We start from the raw sequence: 20792 nt of genomic DNA on the forward strand, positions 1-20792 counted from the left end.
AGAAGTTTTCTGCTTTGATAATGTTTCTGAGGACTGTGTGTGTTAGTAGACTGCAATAATTATTCCTAAAATAATTATTAAAGCTGTTTAGTGAATGGGATCTGTAGGACTGTAATGCAAACTCAACAGGATCTTAATAATGACCTCAAAATTAACTCTACTAAAACTACCTTTCTCCTAAAGCAGGGTGACTTAAACGTCTTTATGTCTCACATGGAGCTTTTTCTGTCTTTCCAGCACCAAATACGGCAATCTCGTGGAGGGACAGCATGTTCTAGGAGGAGTACAACGCCCTCCTGTGGCACACAAGGACATGGTGGGCTCACTCTGCTGGGCTGTGGTCACTTACGTGCCCCTCCTGTGGTTCGTGAGGGCCAGCGACGGGATGCCCGACCCGACTCGGAGGGACCTGCTTATGCGCGAGGAGTGGTCCAGGCAGACGGGAGGAGGGGTGGCGCTGACGGCAGCCGAGCAGAAGCTGGACGCTTACCTCCGCAGGTTAAAGGAGCAAGAGATGTCTGCAGCTCAGTTTCCTCCTGCTGTCCACTTTTTCAAGGCAAAGCCGCTCATCCAGAAGAGCTCAGTCTTCAAGCTGCTGCAGAAGATGCCTAAAGGTGATGTTAAGGCTACTATTCATATTGTTTTAATGGTTTATCATAGTATATCTATACCTGAAGTGTAAGAAACTACTACTAGGTACACTTAAAACTACCACATTCAACAGTTTCATGTAATCTATTATGTAGTATATCTAAGCCAGTGAGTGTCAGTGTGACTCAGCTGTGACAAGAAGCTTTGGACAGGCCTCAGACAGTCGTACTTTAACTCCAGCTGTCCCTTCCAGCTGCAGGTTTTGAACTAACACTGGTGGTTCATATGGAAAATTATGGAAAAAGAGATGAAAATTATGACAAAGAGATGAAAAATGCTCGATAAAAACGCATGGAAAGTGTCGCTGAAGGACAAGAGAGTCGTGATTCACCTGCAAAATAGCTTAAAAAAGACAGAATTACAATAAAAACAGCGAAACACCTACAAAGTGTCACAGAATGACTTAAAGTGGCTGAATTTAGGCTTTCTTTAATAGTTTTAAGTGATATTAAGTGTGCGTAATATACTACATTTTTTTGGATTTGGACCTGGAAAAATCACAAAATGATGACAAAGACAACAAAAAATTCCAAGATCTACTGAGTGACATAAAGAAATGGCTCAAAAAAAGACACAAAACATCCAGTAAACGACCACATTCAGACTTTCTTTAATATAATATTATAAACACCACATGTAGTATATCTGTGCCAGTGTAAGTCAGAACAGGTTTCAGACAGCCTTTCTTCATATGTGATGTTCAGCTGCAGATTTTGAACAAAGTTACCACTTGTTCCTCTGCAAAACAACTAAAAAGAGAAAATAAAGTGTGACAAGGACAAAATAATTCCAATAAGAACAGCAAAACTCATTTAAAGGACTGCATCCAGACTTTCTTTAATGTCTCTATGCTGCAGTTTTTGAAAAGCAGCACTGGAAAGTCGTTTTTCACCTGCAAAACGAGCAAAAGACACACAAAAAAACGATGTTATACACCGATCAGGCATAACATTATGACCACCTTCCTAATATTGTGTAGATCTCCCTTGTGCCTCCAAAACAGTTGTGACTCATCAGAGAATGGACATGGGCCTTCTGAGGGTGTCCTGTGGTGTCTGGCAACAAATTGTTCTTTGTGGGGGCTTTATGTCTTATGGGTTGAGGGGAGGGGCCTCTGTGGATCATCCCACAGATACTTGATCAGTTTGGGATCTAGTGAATTTGGAGGCCAGGTCAACACCTTGTGCTGTTCTTCATGTTTTTTTTTAAGTTGTTTCTAAAATGCTTTTGTGTGTGTGTGCCTGTGTCAGGCTGCATCCTGCTGGGGATGGCTGCTGCCATCAAGGAGTGTCATTGCTATGGGGTGGGGGTATCTGGTCTGGTCTAGGTGGGTGCTGCATGTCTAAGTAACATCAACATGAATGCCAGGTCCAAAAGTTTCCCAGCAGAACATTGTATAGTCACAAGATGGTCAATGAATGTTATTTACTTCTCCTGTCAGTGGTTTTAATGTTGTGGCTGATCGGTGTATATATGCTCTATTTCATATATCTATTCCAGTGAATGTCAGTGTGGATTACCACTAAAAAAAAGATTCAATAAAAATATGCAAAACACCAAATCAAAGGGGCTGAGTAACATCCACAAATATATGAAACTGCTACAGAGAAAACTTTCAAAATGACAACACAGACACGAGAAGCAATTACAAAAAGAAACAAAACTACAAACAACAAGGTCACATAGTGTTTATCTACATGAGTCTGAAGTTCTGTCTTGGTTTTGGTGACAGGCGCTGCCCTCCACGTCCACGGCTCCGCTCTGGTCAGCGTCGAATGGCTGGTGAAGAACGTCACCTACAGACCCCACTGCTACATCTGCTTCACCTGGGACAACTCGGTCCGCTTCCTGTTCTCAGACCGCCAGCCCTTCCCACGATGGGACTGCTTCTACTGGCAGCTGCTCGAGACCCTGAGAGCCAGAATAGGAGACCCCGAAAGCTTTGATAACAGGTGAAGTATTGTGTAACCTTTCCTTAAACGTCAAGTCGATATGTTAATGGGAGAACTTGACCTGGAACACGTTTTTTTATTCTCAGCTTAATGCAGCACCTCACGCTGTTCACCGAGGATCCAGATGGTGAATATCCAAGTCAAGATATCGTGTGGGAGAAGTTTGAGAAGGCCTTCATCGCAGCTGCAGGGCTTATTACCCATGCCCCCCGTGCTGAGGGATTACTTCTATAAGGGCTTTGGGGAACTTCACCTTGACAACATCATGTATCTGGAGCTGAGGAGCGGTCTCTCGAGGGTTTGTGTTTGCTTGCTGCAAATCCAGCCTTAGTAGAGGGATCAGTAGCAGCAGTAGATCAGTTTCTGGACAGCATCACAACGTCAAGTCTAACTTTTGAACTTTTCTGTCTTGCAGACGTATGAGCTCGACGGAACCATTCACGATAAGGTCTGGACTCTGAAAATGTTTCAGGAAGTTACAAAGAAATTTACTCAAGATCATCCTGGCTTTGTCGGGGCCCGAATCATCATTACTGTTCATAGGTAAAGATACACGATCACAGAACTCCAAGCTCTGCATTACATATTGTAATAGAAGTACAAACAATCTGTACAGGGGTGAGACTGTGCACATTTCTGATTTGAGCAGTGGTTGCATTAAAACACAACAAGTTTTATCTTCAAAACTTAAAGAACCTATAAAAATATATTTTCAAACGCTTCAGTGCAACTCAGAAATCTTCTTAGTAATCAAATAATGCGGTTGCTTTTTGAACTACAAGGACAAAAAAAAATAAAAAATGCCTTGCAATTTTAACAAAGTGGGGACGATGTGCTCTGATCTCATACCTCTATTTTAAGTGTCTCTGCAAGCCAGCTTTAAGAAATGATTCGGCGAGTATAATTCAATATATTAGCTCTTAATCGCTTAGTTTCCTGGCAACAGAGACAACCATAGAGGTAAAGACTCTGTCAGCCAGTTTAGGTTTACTGAGAGCATGTTTGTCTCTGGTGGAGTTTTATTGAGGCCGGGGAAATCACCCTGGTGATGTCATGCTGAACCGACAGCGAGCCCACACAACAAGACGTTTGTGGCTTTTAACTTTGAGATGTCGGATGCAATGCTTTTGGAGTTTAACATTATACCTTAAGCGTGCGTCTCATCTGCTTCTTAGACATGCTGGCGTCAGTGCCCTACAGATGTTTTTGTATGACAAATTGCCATGAAATTTGGATATTCATGCTTCCCAGAGGATGAACTCTAATGTTGGTGATCCCCTGACTTGTCCTCTAGCACAGACATGAGTTTCGTTTTTCTGTTTTCGGCTTAAAATGTCTCAGCACCCAAAATAAGTGTCATCATGAAATTTTGTGCAGGTAATTTGGCAGTCCTCTTGAAAAGAAATCTTCCTTTTGTTCATTACAAACCATGAACATAACTAATGACATTCCCTTTGGCCTATACTAGCGCTAACTAGCACTAGCATGCAAGCAATCAAAACAAAGACAGGTCCCATGGTAAACTTTTGTCAAATGCTAATAATAAATCTGTGCAATAACTTACTTATGTTTACTTATCTTTAATTCTCTCATGTGCATCTTATGTGTTTAAAGGGGAACTGCTGTTTTTTTTACAACCTGGACCTTATTTCTTATTTCTGCTCACCCACGTAACTTTTGTGTAATTTGTAGTCAATCGGGAGATACTTCGATCTGCGTATATCCATATAGTGGGAGTGAATGGGGCACCAAAACGCAGTCTCTAAATAACGCATTATCTGCCACGAAACTTGTTCATTTCACCAATATTTTGCTATCGTACGCAAGTGCTATTCCCCGTTGAGTCTGGAGTTACCTGTCATCATCATCCGGGGTCTGTAAATTGACCTACAGACCCCGGATGATGTCTTTTGACCTAAATGATGTCATCTCTGAGCGCCGCGCACACCCGCAACGGTCAGCTTGTTTACCTGTAATTTGCTACTGCTTGTTTTTTGCGACATGGCTGAATATTTTTCTGATTCTGAGGTTGTGGACAAACCATAGCAGATAATGCGTAATTTAGTTATTTATGCGTTTCGGTGCCCCAGTCACTCCCACTCGATGGATATATGCAGATCTAAATATCTCTCGATTGACTACAAATTACACAAAACTCACATGGGTGAGTAAACGATCGTATTTTATGCCTGAAATAAGGTACGAGTTGTAAAAAACAGTAGTTCCCCTTTAACTCATGTGTGCACTAAAGGCTTATCTTATCTCATCGAGACCAGATTAGCATTAGCACATAGCTCAAATCTGCTGCAGTGTGACAATTCCTGCTTTGCCCTTTTGTGACTGAGAGATTTTGCACTTTTTTTTTTTTGTGTGTGTGTGTGTGTGTGTGTGTGTGTAGTGTTTCTTTGCCACTACTGCTTGGACTCAGTTTGCTTTTACCTGCGTCTTATGCTGGAACTCGTTTATGTAAAACTGTAGTTTGTAGTTTCTTTGTTACTGAATCCTGCTTTACTGTCTTCTGTGTGTGTGTCCGTCACTTCCTCCCTCAGGGCTATAGGTGTTTCTGAGGTCAAGGCAGCTGTAAAAGAGGCCGTTCAGCTGCAAAAGGATTTCCCAGATGTTGTTGCAGGATTTGACATGGTGAGGACAGATGTGTTCTTCGGAAGGGATTCATTTGTTTGTTTTTCTTTGAGCTAAGAGTTCATTCCAGGGAACGTGGATTAACCGGCGCCTATAAACTGAGCCGAGATGCGACCATAAAAGGTGTTCTGCCTCTTTATGTGACTGTCTGGCGAGGTGCTTGTGGTGTATCTTCCCTTGTGCTCAACAAAATAAACAGACTTCCCCCCCTCAACCTTTGAGTTTGGGGAAGTTTGGAGCGAGTATACCAGGTAATAGGCGAAGTAACGTTCTGGTTTACAGGTTGGCAGGGAGGACAGTGGGAGGACTCTTTGGTACTTTAGAGAGGCGCTTTCTCTGCCAGCTGAACTGGGTGCCAAGTTGCCATACTTCTTTCACGCAGGGGAGACAGGTGGGTGGACTAAAAGCTTAAACTACGTTATAACCACTCGTCACTTTCCAAAAGCTTTAAAAAAAGCTTTTGATGGTGTCTGACTGTAGATGATGAAGGCACTGACGTTGACCAGAACATTCTGGACGCCCTTCTCTTCAACACCACTCGCATCGGGCATGGCTACGCTTTGGCACACCACCCCCTTGCCAAAGAGCTTTCCAGAAAAAGAAACGTAGCCGTGGAGCTGTGCCCCATCTCAAACCAGGTAAGGAAACCAATTTTACCTGGCACAATAGAATACCTGTCTTTATATGCAAGTTACCTGGATATTTTCTTTTGTTTGTTTTTACCTGTGTAGGTGCTGAAGCTGGTGTCAGATCTTAGGAACCACCCTGCAGCTGTACTGATGTCTGAAGGCCACCCGTTGGTGATCAGCTCCGATGACCCGGCTATGTTTGGCAACACCGGCCTCTCCTACGACTTTTATGAAGCCTTTGTTGGGATCGGAGGACTGAAAGCAAACCTGGGCACACTGAGAGAACTGGCAGTCAACTCCATCAGGTCAGAGTTAGATTTGTGTTTTGATGTTTAGCCTTTTACCATTAGAACGTACAGTCGGAGATGGTTTCTCTAGGTAATTTTATTTTTTTATTATTCTTTTAATTGATTTAATAACAGATTAAAAAACTGAAAATGTCAATGAAGTTGAATGTAGTTTGGGGTTCAGCTAATAATTAGTAGGGTTAGGTTGGGGAAGAAGATTTTTATCCGGGGTTAGGGTTAGGGTTTCAGTGGTTCAGTCCCTTTGTTCACCTGTTGTCCCACAAAATTGCTTCTACTTTATGTGTATGTGTATAAAATATATGTATTAACGGACAGGGTCTTATTAAAAATCGGTACGGTTCAAAACTACAACAAACTACAACAATTTTTCCCCCAAAAAATATTTATTAAGTGCCTAATTTTAGAAAACACACCAAATTATGGGCTTTCTAAAAATCTGTATACATATTTTTACAATAATTTTAGTGATTTTTTAGGTTTTGCACCTTCAGGTCAGTCAGTGATGTTTTTCTCGTAAAAGCAAATGCCACATTTGCTAAATATTGTCAAATGATGAGCATGCAGCAAAAATAAAAAATTACTGCAAATAATGGCAATCATTTTTGAAATGTGAAACTGCTTGCCAATTACAAACAGTCCCTGAACAGGACCATTTATAATCTTTTGTAAAAGCAAAATCTTATGTTTTCGTTTGACTTCTGGATTTGGATGTTGGTGCGTCCTTGAATACACCATCGAAATAAATTCACAGATGCTTAAAGTTGTAACAGTAGACGTTAATTCCGCGATGGAGCTATTTATCTAAAGCGAGCTATTAATTCTCTGCAAGTTGATTTTTGTGTCAGAAATGAATGGAAGTAAAAGGCAGAAACTTACACCTCATTTTCTGCTATAATACGGCTAAACTTGTGTTTTGTTTTACTTCCTTTTGAGCCTTTGAATTATAAGCCACTATAATCAAAGGAGGCGTGATAACACTGCAAAATACCGACAGATCAGAGAGAATCGTGACATTTCTGTGAGACAGGATGTCAAATACAATATTTCTAACTAGTCAAGCTACCCACAACTTCTTTTATCCACTCAGCCCCGGATTCAGAAAATGGCCCATCTAACTACACCGCGGTCACATGACAACGTAGACACTTCTCTGTTCGGTTTTCAATTAAAGAATTAAAGCTTCTTGGACATATATGGTGCTAAGTGTCGGGAAAAAGTACACGTGTAGAGAAAATTGCCTGCTAAAATTTTGAACTTAAAAAAAAAAAAAAAAGGTTCATTAAGGTTCTTCTGCTTGCAGGTACAGCTCATTGCCAGCTCATCTGAAGGATACGTGTCACGTCATGTGGCAGAAACAATGGGACGCCTTCGTATCTGCCAGTTTATGACGGCCATACCCCAACACATCCTGTTTGACTTGAACAGTATTATGCCACTAAACTAGAGCAAACATCCATATACCGTTAAAAGCCTTTATAAAAGGACCTTGCCACCTCGGCGCATAGGATAGGCTGAAATCAGATAGACATACCCTGTTGTGTTCTTGGCAGACGTTATGGTCTGACATGGGAAGGTAGGTACTTCTACAATTCTTTGCAATGTGATGTACAATAAAAGAGCTGGTGGGAAAAGTCAAGTCGTCCAGTTTAGTTAAGTGCAATCATATTCGAATTTGCCCACAGACAGCAGTTTGTAATGGCAAACGCAGACATTTCAAGATTCAACCCCAGTAAAACACAAAGTCCCTACTCAGTGTAAGTCACAAATGTATAAACAGTGATTACAAACAATAATAATAAAAAAACAACTAAATGATCACTTCCTCTCAGCGATCCAGTTCACAACCTTGCTGGCTGTTAAGAAAGAGTTATTCTAGATCTTTCTCTGACTCAAGGTGCAATGTTTTTGGCCCATTTTTCATCTCCGTCTCCTGAGACCTACACACCAGTCTTTCACTCGTCTTTGATGAGATGTTGTATGTTCCAGGTCTGAGCCGTGCACTTCTGGACAACTAGTACGTAATAGCCGTGTTCATCCATTGCAATTTCCAGACATCTCTTTGTTTCTCTGTTCCGAATGGATCCTCCCTGGGGAAAAAAAATAAATAAACATTTCATTGTCTACTTTTTTTTATTTTTCCCTCTGGGCAGGCTCAACACTTATTGAAATATTTACCTGTTTAAAATCCCACAGCATGTGGAACTTCTTCTGCTCAGCCAACTTGCAGTCATACAGTCCTGGGTTGACTCCAGACCCTGGGTCCACCAGACATCGGTTGCTGTTGTACTTGTGAGATTTGATGCCGCCGATGTAGAGTAGACCGTCGGTGCGATAATAGCATTGCTGAAAACAACAGAACAATACTTACCCGCAAATAAAATCACATGCTTTCACATGCTGAAGTGGTTCCTTGAACATACCTGGGGCTGGAAGAAGTGGCATCCATAAATGACGGGTGTGTTCCCAGGCATTGGACCCTGGTCAATACAGAGATCTTTCTTCAAATCATTGATCAGCTGTCAAAAGAAGAAAAAAAGGATACAAGGATAAGCACTCGTCAATGCAGACATGCCCTAGTGTAAAGATTAAATGCAGCTGCATGCATGCAGTACAATAACATGGCTATGGGAGAGTCGTGTGAGGTCTTCACGGAGAACTAGCATGACATGCAGGTATGAGTTTTTAACTTACGGCTCCATAACCCATCAGGTCACCCAGGGGGTCCAGCTTTGGGTAAACATTATCTAGATACCACTGAAAGGGCTTACACTTCAGCCTCTCCCTCAGCTTCTTCCTCTCCGACACATCCCCGATGTCTATACCATGACCCTACCAGGAAGAAAAGGCCATACGGACAACATTTTTTGGTAAGGGGAAGTACAGTGTTTGCACAATGCCCAGAGCCCACTAAAAGTTATCAGCGCATGAGACTGATGAGTGATAAGCGTGTGTGTTTAAACAAGTGTCACATCTTACTTTTATGGGAAGGTTCCAGGCCACGTTGACATTGTATTTGTATTCATCCAGCCACACCTCTGCTACCCTCAGTGCATTACGCTTCATCATGACACTCAGGTCGGGGAGGTAGGGCTTTACTGCTCGTTCGATATGGGCGATTTTAGAGCAAGGTATAACTTCGATGCTTCCTCCACACAGCCACACCTGACAAAACACAACAGTCAAACATTTAGAGTGTATTTAACACACTGACGTCCGCGTAGCACTCTGGACACTAAAAAGACAGGGAGTCTTAAGCAGCTAATAAATATTTGACCTCAATGTACGCCAGCATGCCTTGGACAAATGTAGTTAATGCGTGTTTTTCCAAACGTACAAAACTTTGAGGTGGGTCTTTCAGCGCTGAACAAACAACACTGGTTGAGGATTTTACCTCTTAGTCAGCTGTGAAATCTGTTTGCTTAGTGAAGCCTCCCAGCAAGAAGGTCCTCATTACTGGCCCCGTCTTGGAGTTTCCATGACACCCCCCCCCCCCCATATGGGTTTTCTAAATTGGCCACAAGGGTGCATGTGAATGGTTGTTTGTCTCTTTGTCTTAACCCTGTGACAGATCCTCGCCTCTCGTCCAATGATAGCTGGGCTAGGCTCCAGTCCACCTCTAGAGGATAAGTGGACTCTTTTGCAAGTTTGAATACATATTTGGACCTGGACACACTGCTAGTCTATGACAGGAATAAGACAAAGAGACAGACGTCCATTTATGCTCACATCCGAACCTACGGCCAATTTAGAACCACCAATTAACCTGACCAGTATGTCTTTGGACTGTGTTAAGTACCACTGTGCCGCCCCTTTTCCATACCTCAGTGGACTAATTTGCCTAATGTTTGCGGGTCTTCAGGGTTCAGTGAAAACTTGGCCAAGCAATGATCTGAAGGAACCTTTTATTTTAATAAAAAGTTCCTGGGGCTAAAAGTTTTGGGTAATTTTGGTGGAAAATTGCCTTTTGTTAATCTTTTTTTCTTTAGTGTGACAATGTCTTTATATTTTCAGGTTTTTGGGTTTAGAGCTGATGACTGTCAACTCTGCTGAAAACAAGTAACCTGACAATGCAACTCCAGTTAGGCTCAAAACTACAGTTTCTAGTCTTGATTAACTTTAAAAGAAGTCTTACCCGGATGCCGAGCTCCACATTTTCTCCACCATATATTTTCATTCCACCGTCGAGGCTTCCAATCTCTCCGAAGAACTTGCGATCAGCTACAAGTATTCCCATGATGGAGGGGGATCTGTAGACACAATGTTGACAAAGGAAACGTAAAAAGGAAGAAAATGTAAAAATTCTCATCACACTGCACAAACCTTCGGTGTGTGGTAGATATGACAGCAATGGGATACGAGTTATGAAGATTTGTGGGAAGTTTTAAAATTAATCCGGTGGAGAAACTCTAACTGCTCATTAGTCACGCTTAAACATGTAGACTAAATAGGATCAGCATAAAAATATCCCTCAATAAAATCTAATGTTCTCCATCTTAAGTAGTTGTTAGTGCCTAAAGCATCAAAAGCAACCGCAGATTTTAGAGATCAGCAGTGTGTAGGGTTGCCACCTTTCAGAAATGAAAATAAGGGACGCCCACCACGGCTCCTCGGGGCCATGACCACCACGGGCCGACTCCTGTGGGCCAGGGGGCCATGTTTAATTTTGTGCTGGTGTTTTTGGTAAACTGGTGATCAAGAAAGCAATTGTTCATACTTAAAGCTTGAAATGCTTTATTAACAATAAACACATTCTCTTATAAAGTGCAGTTAATTAAATCTTAAATGAAATCTGTACCAATTAACTTTTTAACTAAATGTATTTATTTGTTTGTTTACTTATTTATTAACTGTTAATCTATTATTATGGTTTGTTTTTTTAAGTGGCCATATTATATTGGCTAATACTACTGTATATTAAATAAATGATCATTCATTCGACTCAACATCCTAAACCACACATGTCAAACTCGAGGACCATAACTGTATCAGGCAAGATAATATTTTATATCTATCAGAACTGACCCACAGATATTTTGCATCAGGTAGGTACGTCATTCAGCTCCTCCTCACAACTTTATTGACAAACTGAACTGAACTGACATCTTCTGGCAAAATCATTGACCATTATTGTTAGATTTAGTGTTGATGTGTGTGTGTGACAGACATGTGTTTTGGACATTTATGGAAATACAGAACAAATCGCGTCCCATGTTGGTTCAATACGGGACGCAACATTTAATTGCCAAATAAGGGACGATTCCGTATTTTACGGTGTGTCCATTTCCACAAGTCTAAACGAAACATCCTTTTCATATTTTAGCAACGTATCATAAATTTTTATATAAGCATCTACATGTTATCTACAGCTTTTAAATCCGTGAATCAGGTCACTTCAATGCTGACGGCAGTGTGCCAGTTTGACTTTCTGAGCAGGAGATGTTTAGCACAAAATGGAAAGAGGTTCTTGAAACCTACAATAAATAATTACGTCAGCCAAATTTAGTATTAGCTAGCAGGCTATGTAGAAGCAGCTAAAGAAAGAAAAAACATAAAGATGGCTAAACTAACATGTCAATCTCATCTTTACAAAAACCAAAGAGAAAAATTAGAAATTGGGGTTTTATGCGGGTTTGTGTGCTTCACTGTTGGCTGGGAGCAGCAGGCTAGCTAGCTAGCTAACAGCCTGCTAGCTCCTTTTTAATATTTAATGCTGCCATTAAAATTGCCAGTGTTTACCAGTAACATGTTTCTTGACATTTTCAGAAATGGCGGAGGTGAATGGAAAAGTTAGTATATTGTAGTTTAGTCCTTTGTAATTCATTTTATACCATGTCTGAGAAAAAATACAGATGTTCTCAACAGATGTCTTATCCTTTCAATATGCCTTTTTATGACCTACATAAAGCTACCCGGATGTTAGCTTGCTAAATTATTAGCTTTGGTGACTTTGGGACCTCATTGATGTTAATGGATGTCGTCATCCATTTAGAAGCCAACTGGCGAAATGAATATATATGATTTGTTGATGTGAACACAGCATTATGGCTTAAGTTTCTAGTGGAACAACAAACATTTTGTGCACAGAGACTTCCCAACAAACATGTATGAGTGGTACCAATCTTCTCGTTCAACACTCAGGGGGGTGGGGGAAAGTGAATTTTTCAAAAACATCAAACTATTCCTGTGTAAAAGTGTGTGTTTTGTGAAACGCGACTCTTACTTGCCAGGCTGTGTGTCGTCCTTTAAGTCGTACCACTCAGGCCTGAAGGACTCATACATGCACCACAGAGCCCAGTCAAAGGCATCGGCCATGGGGATGTAGGGAGTGAGGGTCAGGTCGTCAAAATTAACTTTGTCAAAAACTGGCGTCAGTATCACGGTGCGGTCCTCTTTAATCCGAGCTAACAGCGGCTCTGCCCTGCACACAGTGACGCAACAAGAGCGGTGATAACAGGTTTTATCAACATAGCAACACTCAGAAAGAACAGATGATTCTGCACATGAACCAACCATTGTACGTGGACCTCTATGTGAGCGTCCAAGATGGCCACCACGTCTCCTACAGCTGCCTCCCACCCTGACAGTCTGGCCTGGGTGAGACCGAGCTGCTCAGAGTGTCGCACCCTCTTCACCAGACCAGGACGTTCTTCGTGAATGGAGTTGATGTAATCGTCCAGTTTCTCCATCAAATCCTCTGTGGAACATAGGGATTTTATGACATGAACCGTTCTGGTTATGAGCTTCCATGTCCAGCTGTTATCAAGAAAGCAAATAAAGGTATATACAGAAATATCCAACTATTCTTTGAGGAATCTCACACCCATGTTCTCTGGGATTGTTTGTTTAGCCTGATTAGGTCTGTTATTTTAGTTTAAGGCATAGCCTCAATAGTCACACTATACACTCCCTGGAACAATAAAAAGAAGGCATGCCTCTCCCATTCTGTCACCATGACTTGTTTAATTTGGACACCTAAACTGATATGCACGGTTGTATCACCTTATTTATGTATTTATCATCAAATAACTTTTCTTGATTGGAGGACTTTTGTTACTCACAAATCAAACTTTAGTTACACGTCATATCCCTAAAGAACTTCATTACAGTGAAGACTGTTGACTATCCAGAGTCTGAGGGAGGTTATTTCACTGCTGAAAATGTATCTCAAGACTAAAATCTACGTATCACTCTGTACCATTCTTGCTGTGGTCGTCCACAAGTATGATTTCTTTCAGCAGCCGAGCCGGTGTCTTGTCGATGATGCTGCGGATGGCTCTTTTAATGACCGAAAGAGCTTCATCCAGGTAGATTAACACAACGCTGATGGTGGGCAGATCCTCTGGATACTTTTTCTCAGCGCACCTGTGAGCAAAAATGTGATGCGGACAGCAAAGAAATATTTAAATGAGTAGAAAGCTCTTTTTTCTTTTTTTTTTTATCCTTATTATTCAAACTGCACCTTATAATGCTTGTTCCAGTGATGATAATAAGCTCAGCAGATATTTTCTATGAACTCTTGATGCCATTACCAATGTGAATTTTGCAGAGCCCAGTCAGAAAATATTGATAAAATAAGCCCCAAAGTCCAAAGGTATTTACTGCACTGTCCTTAAAGCTAATAGACATGCATTATTATTATTTCTTTGCTCAGAAAAGGTGTAACCTGCGAATTATTGCTTAAAATAACTGATCATTATTATTGCTTTGTCTACTGATCACTTGTTTCATCATTAATTAAAGTTTATAGGTTAACCACAAATATATGATCCTATATATGTATACAGTAGGCCCCAACCTGACATTGATTCTTGTTGACTTTAATAAAATTTTAATTTTCGTGCCATGAATCAATCCACACAACACATGTTATATGAAGCCATCTGGCCGTGTTTGTGTCACAGATCATCTGATAAAGCTGGATAAATAACACCGGCAAGTAATTTATTTGGAAGCAGAAGTAACAGAACAGCTTAAAAAAAAATAACAACATCTAGGTCTCGTGCTAAACAGGCACCACAAAACTGACTTTCATCCCTATTGAAGTAGGAAGTTATGCTCACTTGGACGGCCTGGTGTCTGGGATCTCTCTGTTGAGAGGCAGCCGGTCACTGAGGAAAGCATTGTAGCCATATCTCCCGAACAACTGCTCTGCCTCTTTTTGCTCCTCCTCTGACAGATCGTCCCCCCACTTGGTGAACAGGTACGAGTTCGGGTACAGCTTCCTCACCATCTTCTTCTCCTTCTTCACTTCGGCCTTCACGTTGGCCGGTTCTAGTTTATTCAGGAGATTCACTGTGAGGAGAACGAAGAGGAGACGCATTAGTTTCATCCCTCCCATTAGTTTGCACTCTGAAGCCAAGGCAAATAACCATTAGCAGAAACGACAAATGCACCTCCCTGAATGTAATGTTGCTATACTCCATTAATAGTATGATTGCAGTTTATTTGCAACTGCTCTCTGAGCTGCATGTGCAAAGCTCGCTCCGACTGTCAAACTCTATTTGACAAACTGCTGTAATAATTTATTTGCTGATTAGTAGCTCAGTCCTGTTAAACAGTAGAACATGTTTAACAGGCATTTGACATGTAATTTATTAGCAGATTTTAGAGTTGTGGTCATTTTGAATAAAGAACAGCCAAAAATATGAGGGCCATTGCTTCAATTAGGATTTGTGCCAACTTAAAACATCTGAAGATACCACAGTGGTTTTAGGCATAACACTGACTAAATAAATTTTCCAGATATGTAAATGTAAATGTATTTTATTTCTATAGCACCTTACAACAACCCACAGGTGAACCGGTGCTTTACAAAAGATTACCATGATTAAAAAACACGCCGGAAAACAAGTACACAAGTAAAAGAAAGCTAAAAAATAAAAGCAATAAACGAGGGGATAGAAGGATATCTACGACTCACGGAGCCTGTTGATGTCCTCTTCCATCTTGTTCATCCTCTTGAACATTCCCTGGCTCCTGATGGAGTCATTGTGCTGAGCCCTTTGGAGTCTCTCCGCGTGGGTATGGACTTCCCTCTTAATGGAGCCGAGGTAAAACAGGGCTGGTGCCAGGGCAAGGATTAACAGCAATCCCTTAGACCATCCAAATCTCATCCTGCTCTTTCTGTGCATGTGGCATCCACTGCCCTGCCTCACACTGGAAGAAGAATAGGTGGAGTAAGTATCCCTCTTCCTTTGAAATTAGGTGCTCTCTCTCCTCTCTCTGGCTCCACACCTCAACACCTGCTGACGCACCAAAGCTGAAGCTTACACCATGATCAGTATGTGCTCAAAGTCATTCTGCTATCTAATCATTGCATTACACCTGATGTACAAGGTGTAGCCTTTACCATTAAATGGGAGGAGAGAAAACCAGCAGTACTCTGCAGGTAGCAGGAACGGGACTGAGTGACAAATCAAGTACAGGCTTGCTTCTGGTTCTACAACAACAATGTCCAGAATCTCTTGCCAAAAACATATCTCGAAAAGGTCACTTTTTTTTTTTTTTTTTAGCTTCAATCAGGATATGAATCAGATATCTGCCTGAGCAAAAGAAAATGTCAGTGTTTGTCAAATCCATATCATGTTTCCCATGCGTCTTTGACTCCCTTCTGTAAGATGTCAAAGAAATGATAAGAAAAGCCTAAAAAAAAGTTAAATATGTGTTTAAACAAACGCAACTTGCATAATTAGTAGTTAATGCTGCATGTTCCTTTGTGTCTGTTATTTTATCACCTTTTATTATTTTAATTGCCTTCTGTACTTGCATGTCCAGATGCTGAATTCATCTTTTTATTTTATTTACAGAAGTACTTATCTTTAAATTCTTTTTTGTGAATATTTAGTAAAATCTAATTGTTCTGCTACATGGCGGCATATTGTTTTTTTTTCTGTTAATTTTCCAGCTGGGGGGGGTCATCATTTCATCAGAAGACAAACAGGATCCACTCTTTCACCATCACGGACACCACCTGTTTGTCCCTGTCTTTCCCAGGAATTGAACCTGTAGCTTACATACCCACAGGGGCTGTTTCTAACATTATGAGACGTGCTGGACAAGTCTATTTAGACACAAAACAAGAGTACAAATCATTTATTATCTGGCTGAGGCTGGAAGGTACAAAACCTTTAATTATTTAACATCCTGCAAAATATTTGTGGCCAGAATACTTGAAGCACGGGGCATGTGATTCCTCTGCTGTTATTTTGTCCAGGCCTGAAGAAAATAAAAATAATGATACTGTATTCGTCTACTCCAAGGAGATGAAATGTGGAATAAAAATGTACAGTGGATAAAATATTAACCTAAAACTGCACCATCCACACTGCAATTGGAGTGATGTAAAGACATTGGATCTGTGGTTTCATCTACTGGAAATTGAAGTTCGCAAACCTGGCAAATCCTCTTTATATTCGATCACCTATTATATTTTGATAAAGGGTGAAGGAGCAAGGTGAAGGGTGGAGTCCCGTGTGTACACTACAGAGGTGTATCCTGCTTTCAGTTACCAGAAAGAGTGGTCATAGTTTCTTGGGACGTGGCATGTGACTCTTGTCAGTGCAGGAAATTAAATCTGAGTTTATGGGCTTTTATTGTGAAGTGCAAGAATGATCTCAGGGTGGACAGATCTCCCGGATTCTCTTTGGCCTGTTTTTCTTAAATTTTTAAAGAAAACTAAATTAGTAACCACATCAATACTTGCATACTTGCACTCTAGATTTTAGGAATTATAATCCTTTTCCATTCCACTATAGTTTCCCTTTTTATTTATTTTTTTACATACAAAACATGAAAACTGAACTAAAAATATATTATAAATAACAATTTAAGTAAATTAAATAAGTGAGATCATTCATTCATTCATCTTCTGTAACCTCTTGTCCTGTGAAGGGCTGCGGCGGGGCTGGAGCCTATCCCAGCCGTCATCGGGCAAGAGGCGGGATACACCTGGGACAGGTCTCCAGTCTATCGCAGGGCTAACACAGAGAGACAGGCAACCATTCACACTCACATGCACACCTACGGCCAATTTATTATCACCAGTCAACCTAACGAGCATGTCTTTGGACGATGGGAGGAAGCTGGAGTACCCGGAGAGAACCCACACAGACACAGGGAGAACATGCAAAATACACACAGAAAGGCCTGGATTCAAACCCGGGAACCTTCTTGCTGTGAGGCATCAATGAGATAATTGTTAAAAGTTATTTTTTTGTTTTTTTTGTGCAGATGTAAAAATTGTTTACCTCTGTTCTTTAACAGAAATATCTAAACAGTTTGTTGGACAAAACCTAGTAGTTGTGGATGACTATTTAAACGATTTAGCCAAAACAGTCGACAGATTAATCCATAATAAAATAATCATGACTTGTAGGTTCTTAGAAAAGGTTATATATGATTGCAATAGTTATAGTAATGTAATAATATCTAATAGTATTAACTATCACAGGGGCCTATTATTCTGCACCGAGCACTTTTAATATGTCACAGTGTTTCTACAATGTGGGGTCTGTGCGGGACAGGAAACATGCAGTAGCACACAAAATTAAACTGGTTTTAAATTTTATTCTATATGTACACAATATACAATGTTTGCACACCAGGGGATAACTAGTTATGAATGTGAGAAAAACTGTATAATCAAGACAATTAAAAAATGTATGAAAGAATGATGTGATGATATATCCTGCTGGAAATAATGTAATATGGTACAAATCAAGACAAAGAGACGTATTAACAAGGTTCTGCTTAGTAATAAAAGGACACCTGACACTTTGACAGGTCGTCTGTTCAGTTACTTGCAACACTAGGGTGAAGAGGTTTGACTCGAACAAGTCGAGAGAGCCCGAGTCGCAGACCCTGACTTGGAGACTTCACTGCGGGACTCTGGGATGACGGACTTTTACCAATTTGAGCTGGAAAGAAAAACAGTCACAATGTCAGCCTTTAATTTCCTGGAATGTAAATACAGTTAAGTGCTGTGGTTCACTTATACTGAACCTGGTGGGCTCCACTTGGGTATTCCGCCCCCTGCTGGGCTCAGAGAGACTACAGGCTTCGATATGGACGCTGTGTAGGATGAAGCCGGTCTTTTGGGTGCAGGTTTGGATGTCGGAGGACTTCGCACTACGGTGGAAGCTGCTGTGAGACAAAATATTACAATTATCAAGTGAAATTACAGTTGCAGCCAAAAGCTGAATTGTACCTGAAGAACATACCTGGAGACTTTGATTTAGACTTGGGTGGTTTTGATGGTTGCTTTTCTTTTTTAGAAGCAGGAGTCAGTTTGGTTTTGTCATTCTTTGTTACTTTCTCCTTCTTTTTAGTCTTGTTGACTTTCTTTACTCTAAATTCTTCATCTTCGCTCTCAGCCGGTTCACTGAAATCTTCATCACTTTCTGAATCTGTGAAGAATTTATTGCTATTTTAAAGATACAAAAGAAAAAGATACACACCAGCTAAGTAAGCAGCCATGAAAAGGTGATAACCTGGTGTCAGTTTGGGTTGATAGTCCTCATCGTCATCCTTTTTTTGGTGCTCCTCCGCCACTTTAGATGCAGCCTTTCTCTGCCTGGACGGGGCATGTGACTCCTCTGCTGTTATTTTGTCCAGGCCTGAAGAAAATGAAAATAATGATACTGTATTTGTCTACTCCAAGGATGTGGAATGAAAATGTACAGCGGATAAAATATTTACCTATAACTGCACCATCCACGCTGCAGTTGGAGCGATGTAAAGACGCTGGATCTGTGTTTTCATCTACTGGGAATAGAACTCTGACATCTCCTAAAAGAAATTAACAGGAAATTAAGTTTGTCACTCTATTAACAGCGCACATTTTAGTCTGTACTTTGCAGACCAAAACATACCTTTACTGGTGGGAGACTGGTCCCTCTGTCCATCTGCATTATTGAGCAAGGATAGCGTAATGGCTGCTTCCAGATCTCTGTCGTACAACTTTTCATCCAGAGGTTTTCTGTCAAAATGAATTGATGTCAACAAGTTTCAAGCTAAGCTGTATTATTTATAATGTTAGACCTTCTTAAAGATATTTAACTTTACTCCCCAGGTACCTTAAACAAACAACTGTTATTTACATAAAACAAACAGTACCTGAAATGTGGGGTTACGCATGACTTACATAGAAGAGAGAGCTACAGTGAGGCTTTCATGGAAACATTCACACACCCTCACGAGTGATCTCACTACTTGGCATCAAATATTGAACAATGTTAAATATCTTGTGTGTTTCATGGGAACGTCACGTGATACAAACCTGGGTTTATGGCTCAGTGCAGGTTGTGAATTGTTCTCTTGACTGGAAGACTTGCTTGATAATTTCCTCTGTTCCTGTCTTACATCCTCCCTGGCTTTTTTGCTGGGCGGTGCCGTCACGCAGACAAAATCCTCGTCTGTCACAAGAGGAGAAAAGAAAACGGATATATTGGTTTAGAGAAGTCGACCCATGCGATACTAAGAAGTGTCTGGTCAATACTGACGAAACCAATGATGCAGCAAGCAATAAAGAGAGTTCCATTGCACTGACGCAGTTACAAACATCTGGCTGTGTCTCCTTAACTTTCTTTTCTTACAGCACTTTTGCACCTGCTTCCAAGTTGTAAGTAAATATGGCAAACAGATGTAAACTTCCTTTATATATCAGTATAAGTAATCACATGCAATCCCCTTAATCAGTTGAGATGTCCGACAGTTTGGTAAAATACCAAACAAATGTGCAAATAGTTTACCAAGCTGAAGAAATTGTGTTTTTAATTCAACAGTTAACTCACCATCCTCCAAGTCCTTGGGTTCACTGTAACTCACGACCTTTGTCTTCCTGAGTGTCAACAACAAACGGCATGTTAGCAACAATAGCTATTAAGAAATATCAGGCCAACTGGAACCACGAATCAACAGAGACAGCCTTGTTTGCTTACCTTGACGGTCGGTCCATTGCTTGCTAAACTATAAAGATCGTATTTAGCTAGCAGTAATCTAGTTGCTATATCAACACTGAAGGGACAAGCTAACGTTTGCAAGCTTGAGTAAGCTAGCCTAGCCTCAAATGCAAACAACTCTGACGCCAACACGCACTCGATCATTAAAGTAAAATGTAGATATTGTCGCCGACTAAAGAGTTAAAACAACGTTACTTCAGGTACACAACAGTTGTTAAGAAAAAACGCTTCGTCTCCATGTTCGTCTCTGCTTTCAACCAGCCCGCCTGAACGGACAGGAAGTGACGTTGTGTTGACGAATCTAACGAAACCCGGAAGCAGATTCGTGCGTAACTAAATAAAATAGTTTTAATTTGTAAACCCCTGGAAACGAATTTAAAAAATACCAAAATAGTCTCGGTATGCGAGTATATGTTTGTATCTTTAATAATTTAATCAAGGGGTAGTCATTTCAAATTTAAAAGCCAAAACTGTGTCGAATCAGTTTGTTTGCATGTTGTTCTGTTTACATTTTTCAGTACATTCTTTACATTCCCATTTACACACTTCTATTTTTGTATTACTGTATATGTTTCTTTTTATATTCCATTTGTAAGATTTTTTTTTTATATTTAGGCATTTGGGTGGACGGCAAAAGAAGAATTATCATTTTAC

At 40.6% G+C, this 20792-nt stretch overlaps 3 protein-coding genes across 4 annotated transcripts; 1 reads left to right on the forward strand and 2 right to left on the reverse strand.

Annotated features, from left to right (window-relative positions):
* Positions 1–313: 313 nt before the first annotated feature.
* On the forward strand, positions 314–7568 carry LOC311508381 (adenosine deaminase 2-A-like; the record flags this gene model as incomplete). The annotated part of the gene is given in 10 exon segments (XM_084573105.1): positions 314–614; positions 2384–2603; positions 2690–2810; positions 2812–2901; positions 3019–3146; positions 5153–5243; positions 5526–5634; positions 5724–5881; positions 5975–6177; positions 7481–7568. Coding segments are annotated over 10 exon segments (1509 nt in total).
* Positions 7569–7927: 359 nt separating this feature from the next.
* LOC311508433 (putative polypeptide N-acetylgalactosaminyltransferase 8) lies at positions 7928–15531 on the reverse strand. Its single transcript, XM_084573183.1, has 11 exons — positions 15101–15531; positions 14241–14472; positions 13376–13542; positions 12691–12874; positions 12401–12598; positions 10313–10427; positions 9157–9342; positions 8872–9009; positions 8601–8696; positions 8356–8523; positions 7928–8267 (listed from the first exon to the last, which is right to left on the reverse strand). The coding sequence occupies exons 1-11, from the start codon at positions 15309–15311 to the stop codon at positions 8133–8135; spliced, it is 1830 nt and encodes a 609-aa protein (XP_084429309.1). The 5' UTR covers positions 15312–15531; the 3' UTR covers positions 7928–8132.
* Positions 15532–17681: 2150 nt separating this feature from the next.
* On the reverse strand, positions 17682–20652 carry rad51ap1 (RAD51 associated protein 1). Of its 2 annotated transcripts, none has more exons than XM_084573838.1 (9): positions 20118–20652; positions 19971–20017; positions 19457–19592; positions 19050–19156; positions 18877–18966; positions 18669–18794; positions 18399–18584; positions 18181–18318; positions 17682–18095 (listed from the first exon to the last, which is right to left on the reverse strand). In XM_084573838.1, the coding sequence occupies exons 1-9, from the start codon at positions 20132–20134 to the stop codon at positions 17971–17973; spliced, it is 972 nt and encodes a 323-aa protein (XP_084429964.1). In that variant the 5' UTR covers positions 20135–20652; the 3' UTR covers positions 17682–17970. The 2 variants fall into 2 exon arrangements, with proteins under 2 accessions (XP_084429964.1, XP_084429963.1); XM_084573837.1 differs by having other exon boundaries at positions 17684–18095; positions 18181–18321; positions 20118–20647.
* Between the last annotated feature and the right edge of the window lie 140 nt (positions 20653–20792).

The sequence above is a fragment of the Chelon labrosus genome (genome assembly GCF_963514085.1).
Source record: "Chelon labrosus genome assembly, chromosome: 23".
In the NCBI taxonomy this organism is placed as follows: Eukaryota; Metazoa; Chordata; class Actinopteri; order Mugiliformes; family Mugilidae; genus Chelon; species Chelon labrosus.